This window comes from Mirounga angustirostris, unplaced genomic scaffold (genome assembly GCF_029215605.1).
Source record: "Mirounga angustirostris isolate CCGP_5_RB_7025 unplaced genomic scaffold, mMirAng1.0.hap1 SCAF_10, whole genome shotgun sequence".
Taxonomy (NCBI): Eukaryota; Metazoa; Chordata; class Mammalia; order Carnivora; family Phocidae; genus Mirounga; species Mirounga angustirostris.
The window spans coordinates 107,010,618-107,029,953 of NW_026991718.1; the positions used below are offsets into that span (position 1 = coordinate 107,010,618).

General features: G+C 39.2%; 1 protein-coding gene and 1 long non-coding RNA gene across 7 annotated transcripts in view; one reads left to right on the top strand and one right to left on the bottom strand.

Annotated features, from left to right (window-relative positions):
* The first annotated feature begins 77 nt into the window (after positions 1 to 77).
* Positions 78 to 19,336, top strand: part of LOC123851568 (uncharacterized) — a 42,736-nt gene continuing 23,477 nt past the window's right edge. Inside the window, exons 1-4 of one of the 4 annotated variants that reach the window (XR_010405779.1) lie at positions 90 to 274; positions 3,811 to 3,935; positions 7,527 to 7,617; positions 11,653 to 13,335. This is a non-coding gene — a long non-coding RNA (uncharacterized LOC123851568). Of the gene's footprint in view, positions 275 to 3,810; positions 3,936 to 7,526; positions 7,618 to 11,652; positions 13,336 to 19,336 lie in introns of those variants that run through there. The other 3 variants (XR_008506921.2, XR_006792640.3, XR_010405780.1) reach the window with 3 other exon arrangements.
* MCM8 (minichromosome maintenance 8 homologous recombination repair factor) overlaps positions 13,302 to 19,336 on the bottom strand; it is a 42,589-nt gene continuing 36,554 nt past the window's right edge. For all 3 annotated transcript variants that reach the window (XM_064572842.1, XM_045885412.3, XM_045885413.3), the window contains 2 exons: positions 16,205 to 16,394; positions 13,302 to 14,058 (listed from right to left, as the gene is read on the bottom strand). In XM_064572842.1, the coding sequence (XP_064428912.1) occupies positions 13,966 to 14,058; positions 16,205 to 16,394 (283 nt within the window). In that variant the 3' untranslated portion in view covers positions 13,302 to 13,965. The remainder of the gene's footprint in view (positions 14,059 to 16,204; positions 16,395 to 19,336) is intronic.

The window sequence follows — 19,336 nt, forward strand, 5'->3', positions numbered from 1 at the left end:
TTTGCGACACCGGCGGCGCTGGGCTTCCCAGCGCCCCCGGCGGTAGCAGGAGGAGCGTGCCGTTAGGCGCGTTGGGCTTGCGGGGAGCCGCAGGCTGTGGTTGCCGGCTTTTCTGCGCCCACGGCCGGGAGCTGAGGTCCGCGGGGAGGGGAGGACGGGAACTAGCAGGGCTGGGTGATGGCGCGACCGATGTGACCGGAGAGCGCAGGAGCCGTCTCGGGCCTCGGCTTGAAACCCTCCGAGGCCCGTGGCCTGCAGAAGGGCCCCCTCCGAGGTGTGTGCAGCGCTCCGGGGGTACTCGTGGCAGGTTTAAAATGAGTGAAGTGTCTGGTACAGAAGTCATTAATACAAGCTCCCTGCCCTTTTCCCTCTTCGGAGCGTTTCATAAGCCAAAAATATGGGTATTAGAAAATGACAATAGTAGCAATTACTAATTGTTTACCAGGAAAGTGTTTACTACAGCTTGGTTCTAGTGCATTTAATCCTCCCAGCAACTCCAAAATAGGTTCCATTATTACCTTTACTTTTACAGATAAGGGAATTTAGGCTTAAAGAGGTTAAGAAACTTGCTTATTAGAGGAATATCCAAAATAATTAAGAATGAGTTCGTCACTGATTAATATTATGCATTATTAATATTGCGATTATTATATTAATTACTGATACTATGCATTAATATTGCAGTGTTGCAGAACTGTTTTCTTGAGTTCTGTGTCAGATTGGATTTGAATGGTTCTTGCTGCCTCGGCACTATCCCCCCCGCCCTTGTCTGTGATGACAGACCCACCTTAAAAAGTTGATCTTGAACTCTTGTTTCAGGTAGTTAGGAAAAGAAAAGACCAACTGAATTTGAAAATCATTGTAGATCTGAGTATTTATCAAAAGAAATCTTTAATTTCTTATGCACTTATTGAAATACTGACATTGAGAGAAAAGCTAAACTTTCTGCACTAGGAATGTAAAAAGAATAATTTTTTAAAAAATAATCATATTGGAATCAAATACCTACAGTTCTCATAGACAGACATTAGATAATCCTCTCAAGTGAGAATGGGCAGTATTTCAGCCTCTCCTGTGCTTTTCACTCACTGAATTGCCTTTATTCATGCTTTCCACTTCTTCCTAATTTAAGACCGTTTCTCACTGTTTTTTGGGATTTTTCTTCTCTCTGCTCCACAAGTGTTCCTGCTGCGTCTGCCTGTAATAGTTGGTGCTATGTGGTCTTTTCTCTTATTGTGGTAATCATTTCCCAGTATATACTTGTTTCAAATCATCATGTTAAATGTACACAATGATGTATGTCAATTATAGATCAAATAAGGCTGGAAAAAATTTTAATAAAATATAGTAAACTAGTTTATATATATATATTTTATTTATTTATTTATTTTTAAAGATTTTTGTTTATTTATTGAGAGAGATAGTGATAGAGAGAGAGCATGAGAGGGGGAAGCAGACTCCCCGCCGAGCAGGGAGCCCGATGCGGGACTTGATCCCGGGACTCCAGGATCATGACCTGAGCCGAAGGCAGTCGCCTAAACAACCGAGCCACCCAGGCGCCCTGTATATATTTTTTTTAAAGAAAGCCAACTTTACTATGGACTACTGATAGTACTACTAAGTATAAAGTAGGACAGTAAGGTGTCTGGCATTTTGGCCTAAAGGACAATGACAGCTTAATACATAGGACTAAAAACTAGGGGTGCTTGGCTGGCTTAGTCAGTGGAGCATGCGACTCTTGATTTTGGGATTGTGAGTTTGAGCCCCATATTGGGTGTAGAGATTACTTAAAAATCTTAAAAAAAAAAAAAGAAAAAATTAGTAACAGTGCTTCTAGCAATGCATTTCCCTAACATTTTAAGACAGAAAAAGATCCAAGTATTAGTCTCTGATTTCATTTTCTAGAACATGACAAGTGTCAATAAATGAACACGTTAATCTGGGATGAAGGATGGAGAAAAATGCAGAAACCCCGGAAAACAATTCCAGATATAAGATAGTAGGTGCATACAGTAAATAAAAGTGTAACATATTTCCTAACATAGTTTGGAGGAAGGCAGAGGAAACCTAAAAATTCTACAGTTAGTATTTGTTTTATAATAAGTTCATTTTCCCTTTGATAAATACTATGATTGTTAATTTCTATCCAGTAAGATTAATTAAATAGGTGGGCAGCTCACATGTCTGAGGGGATTGGGAATCTCTGTCACTGAAATTTTTCCTCAAGTTGGGAAAAAAAAAAATTAGAAAAGTAAGTCTGTAACAAAAATCCAAATAAAAATCCATATGTAGGGCACCTGGGTGGCTCAGTTGTTAAGCGTCTGCCTTCGGCTCAGGTCATGATCCCAGCATCCTGGGATCAGGTCCCACATCGGGCTCCCTGCTCGGCAAGAAGCCTGCTTCTCCCTCTCCCATTCCCCCTGCTTGTGTTCCTGCTCTTGCTATCTCTCTCTCTGTCAAATAAATAAATAAAATCTTTAAAAAAAAAAAAAAAGAAAAAGGATTATAAATAATTAGCTTTGGATAATTAGCCAGTTGACAGTGTACTTTAGTTCTTTGAAAACATAAATGCTATTAACAGCCACTAATATCTATTGTGCAATCACAGCTATACTGTATTTGCCTCCTTATCCTTTAATTGATCCTTTGCTGAGGAAGTTGTAAAAATAAAAATCCTTCCATTAGAGAGTAGTAGTATCTTGCCACTTTGATGTTTTCCTTGGTAAGCTACAAAGCACTGAAGGTCTGACTGTGCTAAATACATCTTAGGCTTTTGAAAATTCTGTAACCCAATCATTCTTTCTCACTTGTCACTTCTATTTGAAGCGTAAGTTTTTTGGAAAAAAAAAACTCTATCCCAAATCTGTTAATATTTTCTGTCTATTGATAAATTGACAAACTAGAAATATATTTGCCGTCCCCTTATATCAGATATACAATGAGGCATATGTTTGTTATTTATAATAAGTTTTTTAGTCTGGGACATACTAAACTTGAGCCACTTTCTGTTCCTTGGGGACCAGAAGAAAATAATGATAATGCAAAGAAGTAGCTTTGCAAATGGATCTTATATAAATAATAATGGTTGGAAGTTAAAGCAAACCAGAAAATTGAAATTGTTTCTCTAGGAATCAAGTTAAATCTTGTAGGAGTGAACCCTAATTATTGACACTAAAGCCAGTATCTAGTAACTAGTAACTGAAATAAGGCGCAGGTTTAAATCATTGTAATAAACACACCAACAGCCTTAAATAGGAAGGAATAAAATGATTGGATTTAGATTCAAAACACAAGAGAGGGAATTAGTTGTAGGGCCAAGCTCCTCAGGACTCGCAGAGATTAGCTCCACCTAAACTCTATAACTCTTAACTCTAACAAAATAGCTCTTTAATTTACTGAGATTAAATTACTAAGAGATCTAAACTATTTTTTTTTTTGTCAACTTCTAGTGCTAACTTTTCATAATTCCTTCCCACAAAAGTACTGCTGGTACTAGAACTATCAAGTCTCTACCTAAGAGTTTTAGGCAGTCCATTCTTGTAGGAACCTTTAAAGGAAATAAAAATGCTCACAGAGGCAGGCATTACCTACAAACGAGGAAGTCAAAAGGTTGGTTTCAATATATTTACCCTCTTCCCTTTGTAATATTTTAAAAGTAACAAAGGGATTTTTTTTAACAGTATTTAGTGTATGACTTGCTTTATTTTCCATTCTATTCCTCCTTCCTGTCAAAAATTTAAGAATCTTATTTTCCTTTTTGTGGCTTATGGTGCCCTGTTTTAATGTTATTATCTATCCTTTCTGTTTCAGGACAAGTGAGTGAATTTTGGAAGGTGAGAAATCACCTTCATTCCCCACCAGAAAAAAATTAAACCAATGCTGTGGACTCTCGCAGTGATTTACTTCTGAGAGAAACCTTCAAATATGAGCACAAGGTAATTTTTTTTTCCTCCACGGAACAGTTGTTGCTGTTCATATTTTTATAAACCATGTCTCCCTACAGCTCAGCATTAATTTTTTTCCAGTTGAATCAGGTTATTTAATAACCTTATTTCTGGTGTACATGCTGATACATAGGGTAAGACGGTACAGGGCTGGGCAGCTCAGTACTGATCGCATTAAAAACAGTTGTGTTTCTGGCAAAATTGGAGTTAGAATAGGTCCCTTCTGACATTATGAGCAAAGTACAGGGCTGGATCCCTTCTGAAATATTTTTCACTGTTTTCTCATTAAAACTGAGATTTTACCCAGTAAAACTAGGTGTTACCAAAGTAAGGTCAACTTGTGTAGATGTCAGCCAGAGTTTGGGACGGATTTTCTGGTACTAAAGCCACCCTCTGTCTTCTGTTCTTATCAATTCCAAGCCCATTTCCCAGGAGGCAAATTAGCCTAAAAGTATTCTTTTTTTCTACAAACACTTAGAAAATTGTTGTGTACCAGTCATGTCCTAGATTCTAGGCAATCTGCACATGTCTCTATTCTCAGAGAACTTTTTTTTTTAAAGATTTTATTTATTTGACAGAGAGAGACACAGCGGTAGAGGGAACACAAGCAGGGGAGTGGGAGAGGGAGAAGCAGGCTCCCCACTGAACAGAGAGCCCGATGTGGGGCTTGATTCCAGGACCCTGAGATCATGACCTGAGCCGAAGGCAGACGCTTAACGACTGAGCCACCCAGGCGCCCCTATTTTCAGAGAACTTACATGATTGCTCACTATCTGGACTCCAGCCCCTAAAAGATAAATGTCTTCCAAGGAATGTTTTCCAGACATCCTGTAGAATCTGGTAAAAGCTATAAAACATATGCAACACAAATTCTGTGTAAAATTTAAAGGAATCCTGTCACCAAGAGACCCACTCACCAACCCCAAAGAAAGAACCACTAGGCAGTGCTCACTCAACCCTGTGTTCAGAGTTCAGGCGGTCTTATGAGCCCTTTGCCATGTTCCCGAGAGTCAGGTCTTGTGCTTGTTCTCTACAGCCCCTAATCTCATTTATTAGGTGGAGAAAACACAGGGATATCACCTCAACTTTTCTTTAGGGGTATTAACTTAGCAACCCAGAAATTCTGGTGCCTCCCTTTTTATTCTTGGCCTTGGTGAAGGTATGTGATCTTTCTCTGAGAACGGCCAGAGAGGCATCTGGTCCCTTACCAAAAACCTCTAGTCTAGCTGCTGTTTAGGTAACCTCTGATGGTACAGAACTACAGCCAAAGCGGGGGGAGGGGAGGGCAGGGAGAAGGGGCATCTTATGGTCTCATAGGGGAGGTGCCAACAACAAAACGTTAAAAACTTCCACAACTGAAATTTTAGCTGAGAGGTTTTTTTTCACTGAGCGATTCTCCAAAATTCAGAGAGCAGGAGACCACAGAATGACATGACTTACTTTTTTTTTCCCCCAAGCTGGTTTTCAGTGTCATGACTACATATCAGCTCCTACTGTTGGAACACCGTGTGTAAGATGTTGTATTAGTTTCCTGTTGCTCTTGCAACATATTGCCGCAAACTGAGTGCCTTCACACAAATTTATGACCTTACAGCTCTGTGGGTCAGAATCTGACGCGGGTCTCCCTGGCCTTTAAACGTCAACGCACTGGCAGAGCTGTTGTTTTCTTGCTTTTCCAGATCCTGGAGCCCACCCACATTCCTTGTCTGATGCCTCCCTCCTCCATCGGAAAAGCCAACGGTGTTGGGTCTGTTGTGCCTTTTTCCTGCAGTCACATCTTCCTCTCACTGACGCTGTCCTTCTGCCTCCCTCTGTCACTTTTAAAGTTCCTCCTGATTATATCAGGCCTGCCTCCCAATTCTAGGGTCAGCTGACTAGCAACCTTCATTTTCCTTTGCCATGTAACCTAACATAGTCACAGGTTCTGGGCACTAGAACCTGGGAATGAAGGAAGCTGTACATACACATTGTAACTAATTCCACCATGGAGAAAAGCTGATGATGGAAATCAGTAGGTACACTCTACCTTTCCATCCCCAGACCCACTCCCCAGAGCAAACCTAATACAGCTTGTCTGTTTTTAGTTCTTCTGATGGCTACCTCCATAACTTTAAATAAAGCCGTATGCAGTTTTTGTGAATTAATATTGCCTCATGACCGTAAGTATTGTATATGATCTGGGTGGAATGCTTTGGATAAGGATGTATCCGTGAGGGCTTAGTTGCAGGAAACACAAACCACTGTAGCCACAGTAAAAAGAAGGATTGCAAAATGGAATTGGGTGCTTGTAATATTGTTGGAAGGGCTGGAGGAGTGGGTGCTCCATGATGGGTCTCCAGAACTGACTCCCAGGAAAAGGTTGCAGGTCTGGCTTGCTGCAGGAGCTGCTACCCCCACAACAGTGAGAAAGGTGGAGAATGGGGTTTGCTGCCATCACACCACAGCTGCTTCTCAGTGACTGCTGGAAGCTGGCTGCAGAGAAATTAAATGTCTCAACTACACATGCCACCAGAAAACAAGCAGGAGGAAGATGGCTCTCTCTTCGCTTCCACCTTCCAAATCTCACACAGGACATCTAGTCGGTGCAATCCAACTCACACTCAGAACGCTGGCTGCAAAAGGATTTTGGGAAATGTCTCTTTGCTTCCTAGTCTCTGCATGATAGGAAGGCACACTAAGAGGTAGGAATGAAGGTTGGGTATCAAATCACCCTATTCACGACCTTCACCTCTTTGGCTAGGCAATATGCATATACAAAATTCTACCCATTTGTAAACTTCTGTATAACAATAGCAACTACAACATGTTAATGCAAGAACCATATTTCCCTCCTTTATAAAATGAGTTATTTATACAGGCCCATCACTGACTATGTGGTGCGTGTTCCTCTTCTATTTCAGCTACATTCTCACCTTGATAACCTCTATCCTAAGGACTAAATTATCAAGTTAATTATCACCAATCCACTTAAAACACTAGAGGAAAGTAAGAGGGAGGGAAGGCAAATTGGTTAATGTACAGTGCAGAGCCCTCCCCAGCTGGTCACGAGGGTCATGAGGTTGTCGTTAATGTTTAGAACTATCTTCCTCCATTCCCATTCCTTACTCCCTTTTTGCTCAGTCAGCATCTCAGCTGCTCTGGATTCTTTACCTGGTAGCGACTCAAAGCTTTGTTCCCGAGGAGTCTGAGCCTTTGGAGATCCTGCTTGTAGCCTTCCATCACCCCTTACTGGTGGATGTGAATATAGTAGGAGCTGCCCCAGAAGATTCTCTGAGATTCAGAAATGTCCTCCATGCCCCCATTTATAGGAGTGACTCAGTTTCCCCCTCATTCTCAGGTACAAACCATGAATCTTCTTTTTTTTTCTACATCATAGGCGTAAGAACCCAGTATGTTTAGGTGCCAGTCTCGACTTCCAGTTCAATGGAGCCATTGCTGTGTCCTCTGACAGACGTTATTGCCCCTTTAGATAGTAAGACCTCTAGCGAGTAAAGCCCAATTTTATGGGGATGCAAAACAAAAACTTTATGGTCATTAGAAGTAACAGTGAAACTGTTCTAAAATTTGTACCTTGTTTCCTAGGCCCGTGTATTCTGGCTGTGGGAGAAACAGAACCAAGAAGTGGTCACTAGCTTGGAGAAGTTCACGTAGAATGGCACCCCAGACTTGCAAGGTATCGTCACCTAGCTGGCACCATCACTGAATCTTCAGTCCTTTCCAATGTCCCCTAAGGCCAGATGCTTTGGGGTAATGGAGTACATAGTAAAGACAGTAGCATATGAACTTCAACCCGTTGCCTTACTTCTTCAGGCATTAAAGGACTTTGTCAGGGGGAATATTATGTGGGATAGCATGATGGTGAATTCACATACGGCATTGCTAAAAGAAGCCAGGCAGGAGGGGCAGACATCTGAAATAAGCTCCCTTCCCACCCTCAGTGAAAACAAACTGCTGCCCCCTGGAGGCCCAGTGATCAGCCACCAAGTGGCAAGCGTTCCCTTGAAGCATGGTACTGTATTATTTCAGGGTAGGTCGCTCTGCTGGCAAATCAGATACTCAGCAATGGTGATAGTCTATGTCACCCTTGGTGAGGGGAGGTTTAGGCTTGGTGAGCGCAAGCCTGGCTGCCAACCTTGGCCTCACGGAAACTGTGTTCATGAATTCATTGAGCAAGGACTGGGGTGGCTAGAGAAAGAGAGTAGCTGGCATTCATGGAATAGGTGACATCCATTTAATTGTGAAGCTCCTTTAGTGAGAGTATCTTTGGACACAGATATTCTCATACTCAGAGCACATTCTGAGACACTCATTCACATGCCTCTTCCCCAGAATGACTTTCATTCAGCAAATATTTTACTACATGCCTCTCACGTGCCAGGTACTGCTATAGGAACAGGGGACTTAATAGTGAGGATGAGAGTAAAAAATTCCTATCCCTATGGAGGTTACATTCTAGCCGGACTAAGGAAACAGGCATAAAAAAGATGAATAAACTACATAGTATATTAGATTGTATTGACTGCTACAGAGAAACAAAAAAGGAAGGAAGATAGGGTTGGGGGGAGTGCAGTTTTAAAGTGTCTAGGAAAGATGGCACTAAGAAGGGGACAGTTGAGTAATGATCCAAAGGAGTTGGGAGGATGAGCCATGTGACTCTCTGGTGGAAAAGCATATCGGATGGCAGAAACAGCATGTGCAAAGGCCCTCAGATAGGAAATATGCCTGGAATGTTCTAGAACCAGCAGAGACCAGCATGGCTGAAGCAGACTGAGTGAGGAACATTGAGAGCACGGGAATTGAGAGTGTGAACATGGGGCAAGACGTGAAAGGCATTGTTCTGTTCAGTAGCTGCTCCCCATAGCTCCACCGCTCCCCATCCACCCTGCTCTAATCTACAGTGGTATTCTGAGTTTCCTGGGTTTAGTATTAGCTTGCAGATAATATATGACATTTATTTTAGGTGTATCTTGCATACTACAGTTTGTGAACCCTTCTGAAAATTTTTTTGTTTTAATAGGTGAGTTGAGTCCATTTGCATTTATTAATGTGACATATTTAGGTTGTCATGAATGTTAGGCTCTTATTTTAAAAACTTTTCATGATGTAATGTTTTCTGGCTCTGTTGTTTCTGTTCTAAAACTTGTACTGGGATTTGTTTTAATCAGGTATGGTAAGCTGACAGACATGAGACAACTGCTTTTGGAAAGCATTACATTTACTAAGAGAAGGGGACATACCATGCCACAAAGGGCCACATGGGGAAGCACCCAGGTTGGTCAGGAGGCAAGAGTGAGGGGAACCCTAGGCCTTTATTGCTATAGTTGTGGGAAGTTTTTAGGTGGGGATGTCCCCTATTGGAGAGGAAGTGAAACACAAATGCTGGGGATTGTGGTTGGAGGCTTTGTTAGTTGCAAAAGCTAGGATCACAGAGGAGTTGACTTTTAAACAGTATTTATTATTTTCTTCTTTGAACACAATATATTTATACTATATGAATATATATACTATATACTATGTACTATGTGAATACAGCATATGAATATTTATACTATATGAATATAGTATATATTAGCATGTATATAATATATAGCATATATATAGTATACTATATTCATAGTATAAATATAAATACAGTGTATGAACATACTTTATGTAGTACATATCCTTGTTCTCTCATCTGCCGCTTTATTTTGTTTGATGTTATCTGAGTTTTTTGTGAAATATGATTTTAATTCTATTAATAGATTTATCAGCTTTATGTACCTTTTATGCCTCCACCCCAGCCTTTAAAGATGAAGAGATCATATTTACACTATTTACCTTCTCCCTCCTTCCTCTTTTTCAAAATCAGGACTTAATATTTACATTCTATTCTATGGCAATTATCCTCACACTTATCTTAGTTTTTATCTTACAGTTAAACATTCAATGTATATTGCCAGTCTTTCCTCCTGTTCATCTAGTTTGCTGTAAGCGGTCTTTTAGTAGATTCTACAAGAATTGCTCACTTTCTGAGTTCTTGTATGTTAGGAAGTGTTTGTTGCCTTTATACACAAATGGTATTTGTCTGGCAGTCCAGTACCATTTGAACACTCTCATAACAAATGAGAAGGTTTGGCTTTATTGGTCTTGCCTCACTAAAGCAAAACCCAAAAACTTCCCTAGCTTTCTATGGAAGGGCATATAACCTAGCTTTCTTCAATCAGATGTTTCTGAGATTTCTGTTTCAGATGCAGCAACTTAAGGAGACCCCATGAAGAACTCTTTGTTGTTCTTTTGGTCTGGGTGGTGACATTGTTTCCGCCTTTCCCCAGGGGCAGTCATTTCCCAGTGTCCTTGGTAGAGAAGTGACATCAATGGGCCATGGAGGCCCAGCACTTTCCTCTAGTGCCTTGTGCAGCAGTACGGTGATAATGGCTTCCTCTTCAGATCAATTCTTTTTTTTTTTTAAAGATTTTATTTATTTATTTGACAGAGAGACACAGTGAGAGAGGGAACACAAGCAGGGGGAGTGGGAGAGGGAGAAGCCGGCCCCCCGCGGAGCAGGGAGCCCGATGCGGGGTTCAATCCCAGGACCCTGGGATCATGACCTGAGCAGAAGGCAGATGATTAACCAACTGAGCCACCCAGGCACCCCGTTCTCTTTAGGTCAGTTTTAAGGCATGATTTTAGAAAGTGCTCCTCGAAGCTTAGCCTTTTGGTTCGTCAGTCTTCCAACAATTCTGTGAGCTAACCAAAACTCTTAAAAAAAAAAAAAAAAAAACAACAAAAAAACCTCTCATTTTCCTACTTAATCAAGTCAGTCAGTTTCTATTGTTTGCAACCAAGATGCTGCAAACCGTAACCAAATGGGCCATATCTGACCCATTACCTACTATTAAATGGTTTTTAAAAATTAAGAATATTTAGTATTCTTAACATGAAATTTTTATGAAATTCGGATTTCAGTATTCATGAATAAAATTGTACTGGAACACAACCACACCCATTTATTTATTATCTATAGCTGCTTTAGAGCTAAAATGAGAGTTGAGTATTTGTGACAGAGACCATAGAGCCCAGAAAGCCTAAAATTTTCACTCTCTGGCCCTTTACAGAAAAAGTGTGACTCTTGGTTTGCAATTAAGAAACCTGACTGGGGGGCGCCTGGCTGGCTCAGTCGTTAAGCGTCTGCCTTCGGCTCAGGTCATGATCCCAGGGTCCTGGGATCGAGCCCCATATCGGGCTCCCTGCTCTGCAGGAAGCCTGCTTCTCCTTCTTCCACTCCCCCTGCTTGTGTTCTCTCTCTCACTGTGTCTCTTTCTGTCAAATAAATAAATAAAATCTTTAAAAAAAAAAAAAGAAGAAGAAAGAAACTTGACTGAAACATCTGGGTATAAAGTTCTTTCTTAAAAATCTTGTAGGCATGGGTGCCTGGGTGGCTCAGATGGTTAAGCCTCTGCCTTCGGCTCAGGTCGTGATCCCAGGGTCCTGGGATCGAGTCCCACATCCAGCTCCCTGCTCAGCGGAGAGCCTGTTTCTCCCTCTCCCTCTGCACCTCCCCCTGCTCATGCTCTCTCTCTCTGTATCTCTCTATCTCAAATGAATAAAAAAAAAAAAAAAAAAAAAAACTTAAAAAAAAAAAATCTTGTAGGCATTTCTCCAGTTTTACTGATGAATATTGCTTTGAAGAAATTTGAGAACAGCCAGATTTTTTTTCTCCTTCAAGGTGGCTTATCTGTGTGACTTCTCATTCAGCCTCTCTTCGTCTAATTCCTGTACTCCAGCAAGATCCTGAGAAGCTGCTGCTGCCAACCTGTATGCCACAGCCACACTATTGCAAATGGGGTTTTACTTTTTGCCCCAAAAGATGTGTAAGGTATATTTTAATTAAGAAATACGTTTGTTGGTTTCTTCTACAATATTCACCACCAGGCATCATCTCAGCCTCTTCCCTCTTGTAAGGCTGCCTGAGTCATCCTGATAGCTTTTGGCAGCTTTTCCTAGTGTGTTGGGGTTTGGGAATTCAGTTGTCTTCTAGTTCACAGAAAATGGACTATATATTTTTATTTTTCAGTTTCCTTACTGGTTTTGGGCAATTTCACAGGAGAGAAAGGGGAGAATGCCTCCATCTGTTGCTAGGAAACTTTTTTATTCTCTTGAAATTTTTCATATTCTTAAATCAAGTTGCTTACCTACTTTGGTTAAGTTCTGTGTCATCATTTATAAGGGCTATAATCACCCACTGTATGTGTATCGACTTCATAGGGGTATGTGTCAGAATCTGTTTTACCTGTTGGGGCGGCAGCAGCAGAATAAAGCGAAGTCTTTGTCCTTACAAAATGATACAAGAGATGTGGCTTGGTCCAGAATAGCAGAACTGGAAGTAATCAAAAGTGCTGAGTGAATTTGTTGATGGACTAATATGAGGATAAGGGGGGAAAAAAAAGAGGTAAAGATAACACCAATATTTTTGGCATGAGAAATCACCAGGATAGTTATTAAACATTATAAAATTTCAAAATACCTGGGAAAAGGGAAGATCCAAGTACCTTCTCAAGAAGAAAAAAAAGATTATGTGCCAAGAATAAAAATCATAAGGGCCTTGAATTTCTAAACAGAAACACCAAAAACTAAAAACAATAGAGCAACATCTATTTTTAGTTTTACAAACTAAAATTCTATGTCCAAACTATCAATCCAGGGGTAAGGGTAGAATTTGCCTTATGAACTCTTTCTCAGGAAGCTACTCGAAGATGGGTTCTACCAAAAGGAGGCAGGGAAACAAGAAAGAGGAAGACATAAAAGTCAGGAAATGGGACAGAAAAAGAGAAGTCCCAAAATGACAGCTGTGTCGTTCAGACTGGAAAACGCTAGAGAAATCCAGGAGAGAGGTCTCCAAGAAATTAAAATAGACTATTTGACTTGTTTGCATGTTCTGAGAGGAGACATAGACTTGCAGTGGAGCCTTTGGGCCATATTAGTGGTACATACAGAGAAAGCTAAGTAGTTGAAAAACAAATTAATTATTAACTCTAAGGAAAACAAAAAGTCCAGTACAAGAAAGGAGATGAGTAATATTCAATAGTCATAATAATGTTGAAGCTATAGATTTAACATAAGATCATGACATATAACTAAATTTAACATAAAATCATGACATATAACTAAATTGGAACAAAAGGGGAAGGTGTGTGTGTGTGTGTGTGTGTGTGTGTGTGTAGGCATGCAAAAAGGTTTAGGAGAAGAGCATTCTCACCTCTCACCTTCTGTGTAGTAAGTTAATGAGGCTGCTTGGTTTTAATATAAGCCTTGCACAGCTATTGACTTAAAACAGGTACATATTTAACTTCGGTAATGGAACATAATATATATATATATTTTTAAAGATTTTATTTATTTGAGAGAGAGAGAATGAGAGACAGAGAGCATGAGAGGGAAGAGGATCAGAGGGAGAAGGAGACCCCCCGCTGAGCAGGGAGCCCGATGTGGGACTCGATCCCAGGACTCCAGGATCATGACCTGAGCCGAAGGCAGTCGCTTAACCAACTGAGCCACCCAGGCGCCCCTGGAACATAATATTTTAAACTTTTTTTTCAGTAGCTAAGATGTTAAGTTAAATATGTCAATATAAAATATATCCAATTTTTTTTTTGGAATTGTAAGTTGGTTTCAATTTATTTCTGAAAGATACTCAGTATTTGTATGTCAGAACTATTTAAACATTAAGATGTGACTTTGCAAATACCCAGATGGACATTTATAAAAAAACTATGAAGTTTTTATAAGAATAAAAGAGGTCAAAAATAAAACTATGAAAAAAAAAATATATCATTTAAAAATCTAAACAATTTATTTTTAATCTTTCAGAAAAGCTGTAAATATAAAGCATGTGATTTTATCACTTCTTAAATTACCACTCTTTTCCTATTACATTACTTTTAGGACATCATTTCCTAGAGAACAGTATTCTTTTTTTAAAAAAAACGTATTCTTTATTACCAAGATGGTTTTAACCGGAGGTGCTGGTTTGGTAGTACTTTTACATAGTTTGAAGCTGGTAAACCTTTGGGCCTTTTTTTAAGAGGTAACCTTGGTCATTTAATGATCCAATAAAATTTTCAAAATCAGCAACCTGGAATAAAATATCAAAAAACAGCCCATTAAGTAATATGCAAAAATATTATTTATAAAATGCATCTCTCAAACAGAAATATACAATTCTCAAGTTTCTTGGGCAAATTTATTTGTATTTCCTATAGAGAAAACTGCTAACATATGAGCTTTCAATTCTATTATGAGATTCTATTCAATTAGCTGAGCTAATAAAAAATAAGAACTCCAGTATCTACAATATTTTCTTTAAAAGATTTATTTATTAGAGAGAGTGAGCGAGAGAGAGCACAAGCTGGGGGAGAGGCAGAGGGAGAGGGGGAAGCAGGCTCCCCGCTGAGCAGGGAGCCTGATATGGGGCTCAATCCCAGGACCCCGGGATCATGACCTGAGCCAAAGGCAGATGCTTAACTGACTGAACCACCCAGGCGCCCCCAGAGTATTTTATATTTGTTTTAGATTAGCTTCAAAACAAAAATTAGACTAGCTTCAAATCTGAAATGAAGTGGGCAGTTTTCCATATAAACTATGTGCTTAAAGTTGTATTACATCCAATCTCACTAAAACTTTTAAGTAGGTGGAGCAGGTGGAATCATGTCTATTTAACAAATGAGGAAACTGAGATTCAAAGATGTTAAGATGACTTGCCCACAAGGGATTGTCAGAGAAACATGGAAAGTGAGTCTTGCTAGGTTTCTCCCAACTGTCAAGATACTAAAAAAGGGGTAGGTATGTGTTTTAGATAAAAACCTGTTGTTTTTTTTTTAAAGCTCTGAGCAGCTCATTTCATAGCTTAGAGAAAATAAGTTTATATTTTGAAATACTTCAAAAAAGCCTATTCCATTTTTTTATCTAAACCTTTTATTATTTTTTTTTGATCTCCATTTTATCTTTTTAATTTTAATTCCAGTAATAGTTAATAGTCTTATGTTCATTTCAGGTGTACAATAGTGTGATTCAACAGTTCCACATATTATTCAGTGTTCCTCATGATGTGTACTTTTTTTTAAAGATTTATTTTTATCTTTTTCTAAAGATTTACTTATTTGAGAGAGAATGCACATGTGATCGAGTACATATGGGGGTGGGTGGGACAGAGGGAAAGAGGGAGAGAGAATCTCAAGCAGACACACTCCCTGCTGAGTGCAGAGCCCAACTCAGGGCTCAATCTCAACACCCTGAGATCATGGCCTGAACCAAAATCAAGAGTCAGACGCTTAACCGACTGAGCCACCCAGGCGCACCTAAAGATTTTATTTAAGTAATCTCTACACCCCGGTGTGGGGCTTGAACTTGCAATGCTGAGATCAAGACTTGCGTGCCCCACTGACAGAGTCAGCCAGGTATCCTTGATAAAGTGTACTTTTAATCCCCTTCATCTATTTCACCCATCCCCTCCCCCACCTCCCCTCTGGTAACCATCTGTTCTCTATAGTTAGGAATCTGTTTTTGGTTTGTCTTTCTCTCTCTCTCTTTTTTTTTTTTTTTAAGATTTTTACTATTTGAGAGAGAGATAGCACAGAGGGAGAGTGAGAGGGAGAAGCAGACTCCCCGCTGAGCAGAGAGCCTGATGCAGGGCTCAATCCCAGGACCCTGAGATCATGACCCGAGACGAAGGCAGATGCCCAACCAACTGAGCCACCCAGGCGCCCCTTGTTCATTTGTTTTGTTTCTAAAATTCCATATATGAGTGAAATCATATGGTATTTGTCTTTCTCTGACTTATTTCACTTAGCATTATACTCTCTAGCTCTATCCATGTTGTCACAAATGGCAAGATTTCATTCTTTTTTATGGCTGAGTAATATTCCAGTGTGTGTGTGTGTGCATGTCTGTGTGTGTATGTGTATGTGTGTGTACTGCATCTTCTTTATCCATTCATCTATTGATGGACACTTAGTTGCTTCCATAATTTGGCTATTGTAAATAATGCTGCGATAAACATGGGTGCATATATTACTTTGGAATTAGTGTTTTTGTATTCTTTGGGTAAGTGCACAGTAGTGTGATTGCTGGATCATTGGGTAATTCTATTTTTAATTTTTTGAGGAACTTTTGTACTATTTTCCACAGTCATCCAAATCTTTTGATATTTAAGAGCTCTATACTTAATAAGGACCTTATGAGATTGTCATTAAAAGATTTATTAAGTATTTGGTTTATCATACCTGAATGTTTAGCTCTTTGGCAATCTGCCGAAGTTGTTGAAATTGAAATAAATTATTGTAAGTTCTTTCAGCAATGTTGTTGAGAGCAGAAATAAATCTTTTTGCTGTTGACCTGTTGCTCATTCCAGAACCGTGCTGGGATCGCTCAAAATCTAGGTTTCCAAATTCATCAGAATAAGTTCCTAGCATGCTTAATGAGAGAAGAAAAAAACAAAGTTACCCAATGTGGCATGGCTATAAAATTTCTGTCCCAGGTTATAAGAAGAAAAATGTGTAACCAACCATGGGGCTCATGTAGCAAAGATTTAAACATGTACTGATTGAATGGCCACCATGAAATTCACTATGGTATGATCTATGTGGAGATAAAAACATTTGTGGACACAGTTACCACTTTTAAGAAACTTACACATTTGAGAAGAGAAAAGCATAAGAATACAAAGTTGATAAACTATGATATAAATACCTGGAACATTCTTTTTGATTCATGAAAAAAAGAAATCCTAAACATACTCAATTTAGGCTTTAGAGGAAAAAGATATGTTCCCAGCTCCTAGTAAAGCATCTGACAAATGAAAGATGTTTAAAAATACTGTGGAAATGAACTAGAAGGGTTCTGTTGATTTGCAGTAATGATGGTTAGATATGAAAGGATCCACCTATTATTTCTAGTTCTCTGCTGCTTCCTCTTATTTTCACAGTATCATCAAAGAAAGACATATGTACTTTATAGTAGATTTTAGCCAGAAGTCTGAAAACACCAGAGATACAATTAGCCATCATCTGTAATCCAGCTCTATGGCTGATTCCCTGCCTGTACAATGGAACAGATATAATCTCACAGCAAGGCTTACAGGCAAAATGTTATTTAAATCAGGAATTGGTTAATCAAATATAAATTGGTCACCTGCTAGGTAGCAGACTTGTAGTGGTGAATAAAACAGATGTAATTCCTGCCCTTAAGGAGCTTATAGCAATGAGTTTACAGGGTTACTAAAACATATCTTCATTTTGTTCCCTGACTAGTAAGAGCCTACATGAAAGAGAAAGCTCTACAAATAGGAATGAGTCATCCAAATAAGACTGTAATAAATAAACGTAATATTTATTTTCTCATAAGATACTTTTCAAAAATGCTTTAAGCTACTATGTCAATTATTAACAACTTATGTTCACCTTAATTATATTTAATCACCATATGCTATCCCATTTAGTCCAACAATCCTCTGATTTAGGGACTACTATTCCCATTTTACAGATGAAGAAGCAAAGTCTAGTAAGGTAAGTGACTTGCCAAAAGTTACACAGCCAATGAGTGGCAAATCTGGAATCTGATGTGAGCTATACGGCTTCAGATGTGAAGATTTATAAATATCTGAGCCAAAAAGAGAAAAAACTCAATTATCTTTTCCTGAAAGAGAAAAAACTCAATTATCTTTTATCTTTGAAGGTGGTTCTATTCTCCTGTACTTCTAGTATATTTTTAAAGAAAACTTACATGAACTTTTTCCCATAACATTTAGTTTATTCAAAAACTCAAGAGAGGGAAACTGAAATGGAAGAGTTAGTGAATGGAAAATGATTACTACGGTCAACTTTACTATCAAGGCAGTACATTTACTGAGGGCATACTGTGTGCTAGGTATGATCCTGGATCCTGGAAGTACACTGGTAAATACGACAGATAAGGTCCCTGCTCTTACAGAGTATAGACTAAGGTCAGAAAGCATGGTAAGTATAACAAAAACAGATAATTCACAATCTAGTCTCAATATGTTTAACTGGTCTTGAAATATACCATGGAAATAACAGCAGGTAATTCCAATCACTAGGAATCAGCTTATTCTCATTATCTGAAAATTTTTATGAAAGCCAGTAAAGAACATTCAATTCACGGAAACAAACTGGTAATCTCACATAGGTACTGTTTATAGTTAACAACGAGATATGTTTTTTCAGGAGCCCAGAAGTAAACTGACAGCTGAAAGCTAATTCAGAGTTACCAGCAAGGCAATTTTGAGAAGCAGTAGAAACAAATACAAAGTTCTACAAGAAATGCTAAAGAGCTCCTCTTGGATGGAAAAGTATATGTAAACACTGTCTGACATGAAGATTCAGACATGCAGAACCAATTATAAATGAGCAATACACCATTTTTATTGAAAAGGTTTAAAGAGTAATTTATCTTAAGTGTAATGCTCAGATATGAGAACAAATCAGACCAGTGGACTTATTGTGGAGAAATACCAGATAGCTGCTTGAGGCAATGTCTGGGGTCTGAGGCCTATGGAAACTAAGGGTAAAGCCTCAAAAACAATGTTACAGGTAAGACAGGGTGACAGGGTAATTTGATCCTTGATTTGCTCGATAGCCAAAAGTCTATGAAGTAGAAGCACACAACACTGTTCAGTAGAGCCAGGCACCAGAAGGCCCAAAGGGTGAGAGATCATTAAATGGAAAAGGAAATGTTAGCTCCACCCCCACAGGTGGAGAGTTTTAGAGCAAGATGCCCAGAAAGACTGTAAACAAAGAGGCAACTTTTTGTCATTAAACGAGAAGTCCCTACTGTTGGCCCTTGTTTTTAATTGGGAAAAAGAGTTAGAACCCAGATTTTCTGGAATTTTGGTTAGATTCACTGACTTAGTTTTCTAGTGAAAAAAGGATCTCTGTTAGGGCAAGCTCTAGGTTTCTTACTGGTCTGGTCTACCAGAAGTCAGGCAGACAATTGGTATTTGTGGCCATTCCTCTATGTCACGTGCTAGTACACTGAACCTCTGGCAGCATGTTGTAGGAGACAGTCTAGTAATTCCTAGACTATCTGGTTGCTTACAAATGGCAATTGGAGAGTCCCCAGTATAATGAAGTCAACTGGAGAGGGAATGAAGCCAGCTTGGTAAAAATTTCATCTACAAGACCCCTCAAACCCAGTACTGAACCATGTAAAAGAGAAAAGAACAGTCCAAGCACTGTGTAATATTAAACCAATACAACAGACAAAAGGTAATATGTTAGGAATTGGTCGAAAGGGTTACTAGTCAGTAAGTACTCATGATTTTACCCATTATGAAGTTGTTGCTTTTAAGCGTTCTCAAAATATGTTTTGTTTTTTTAAGATTTTATTTATTTGACAGA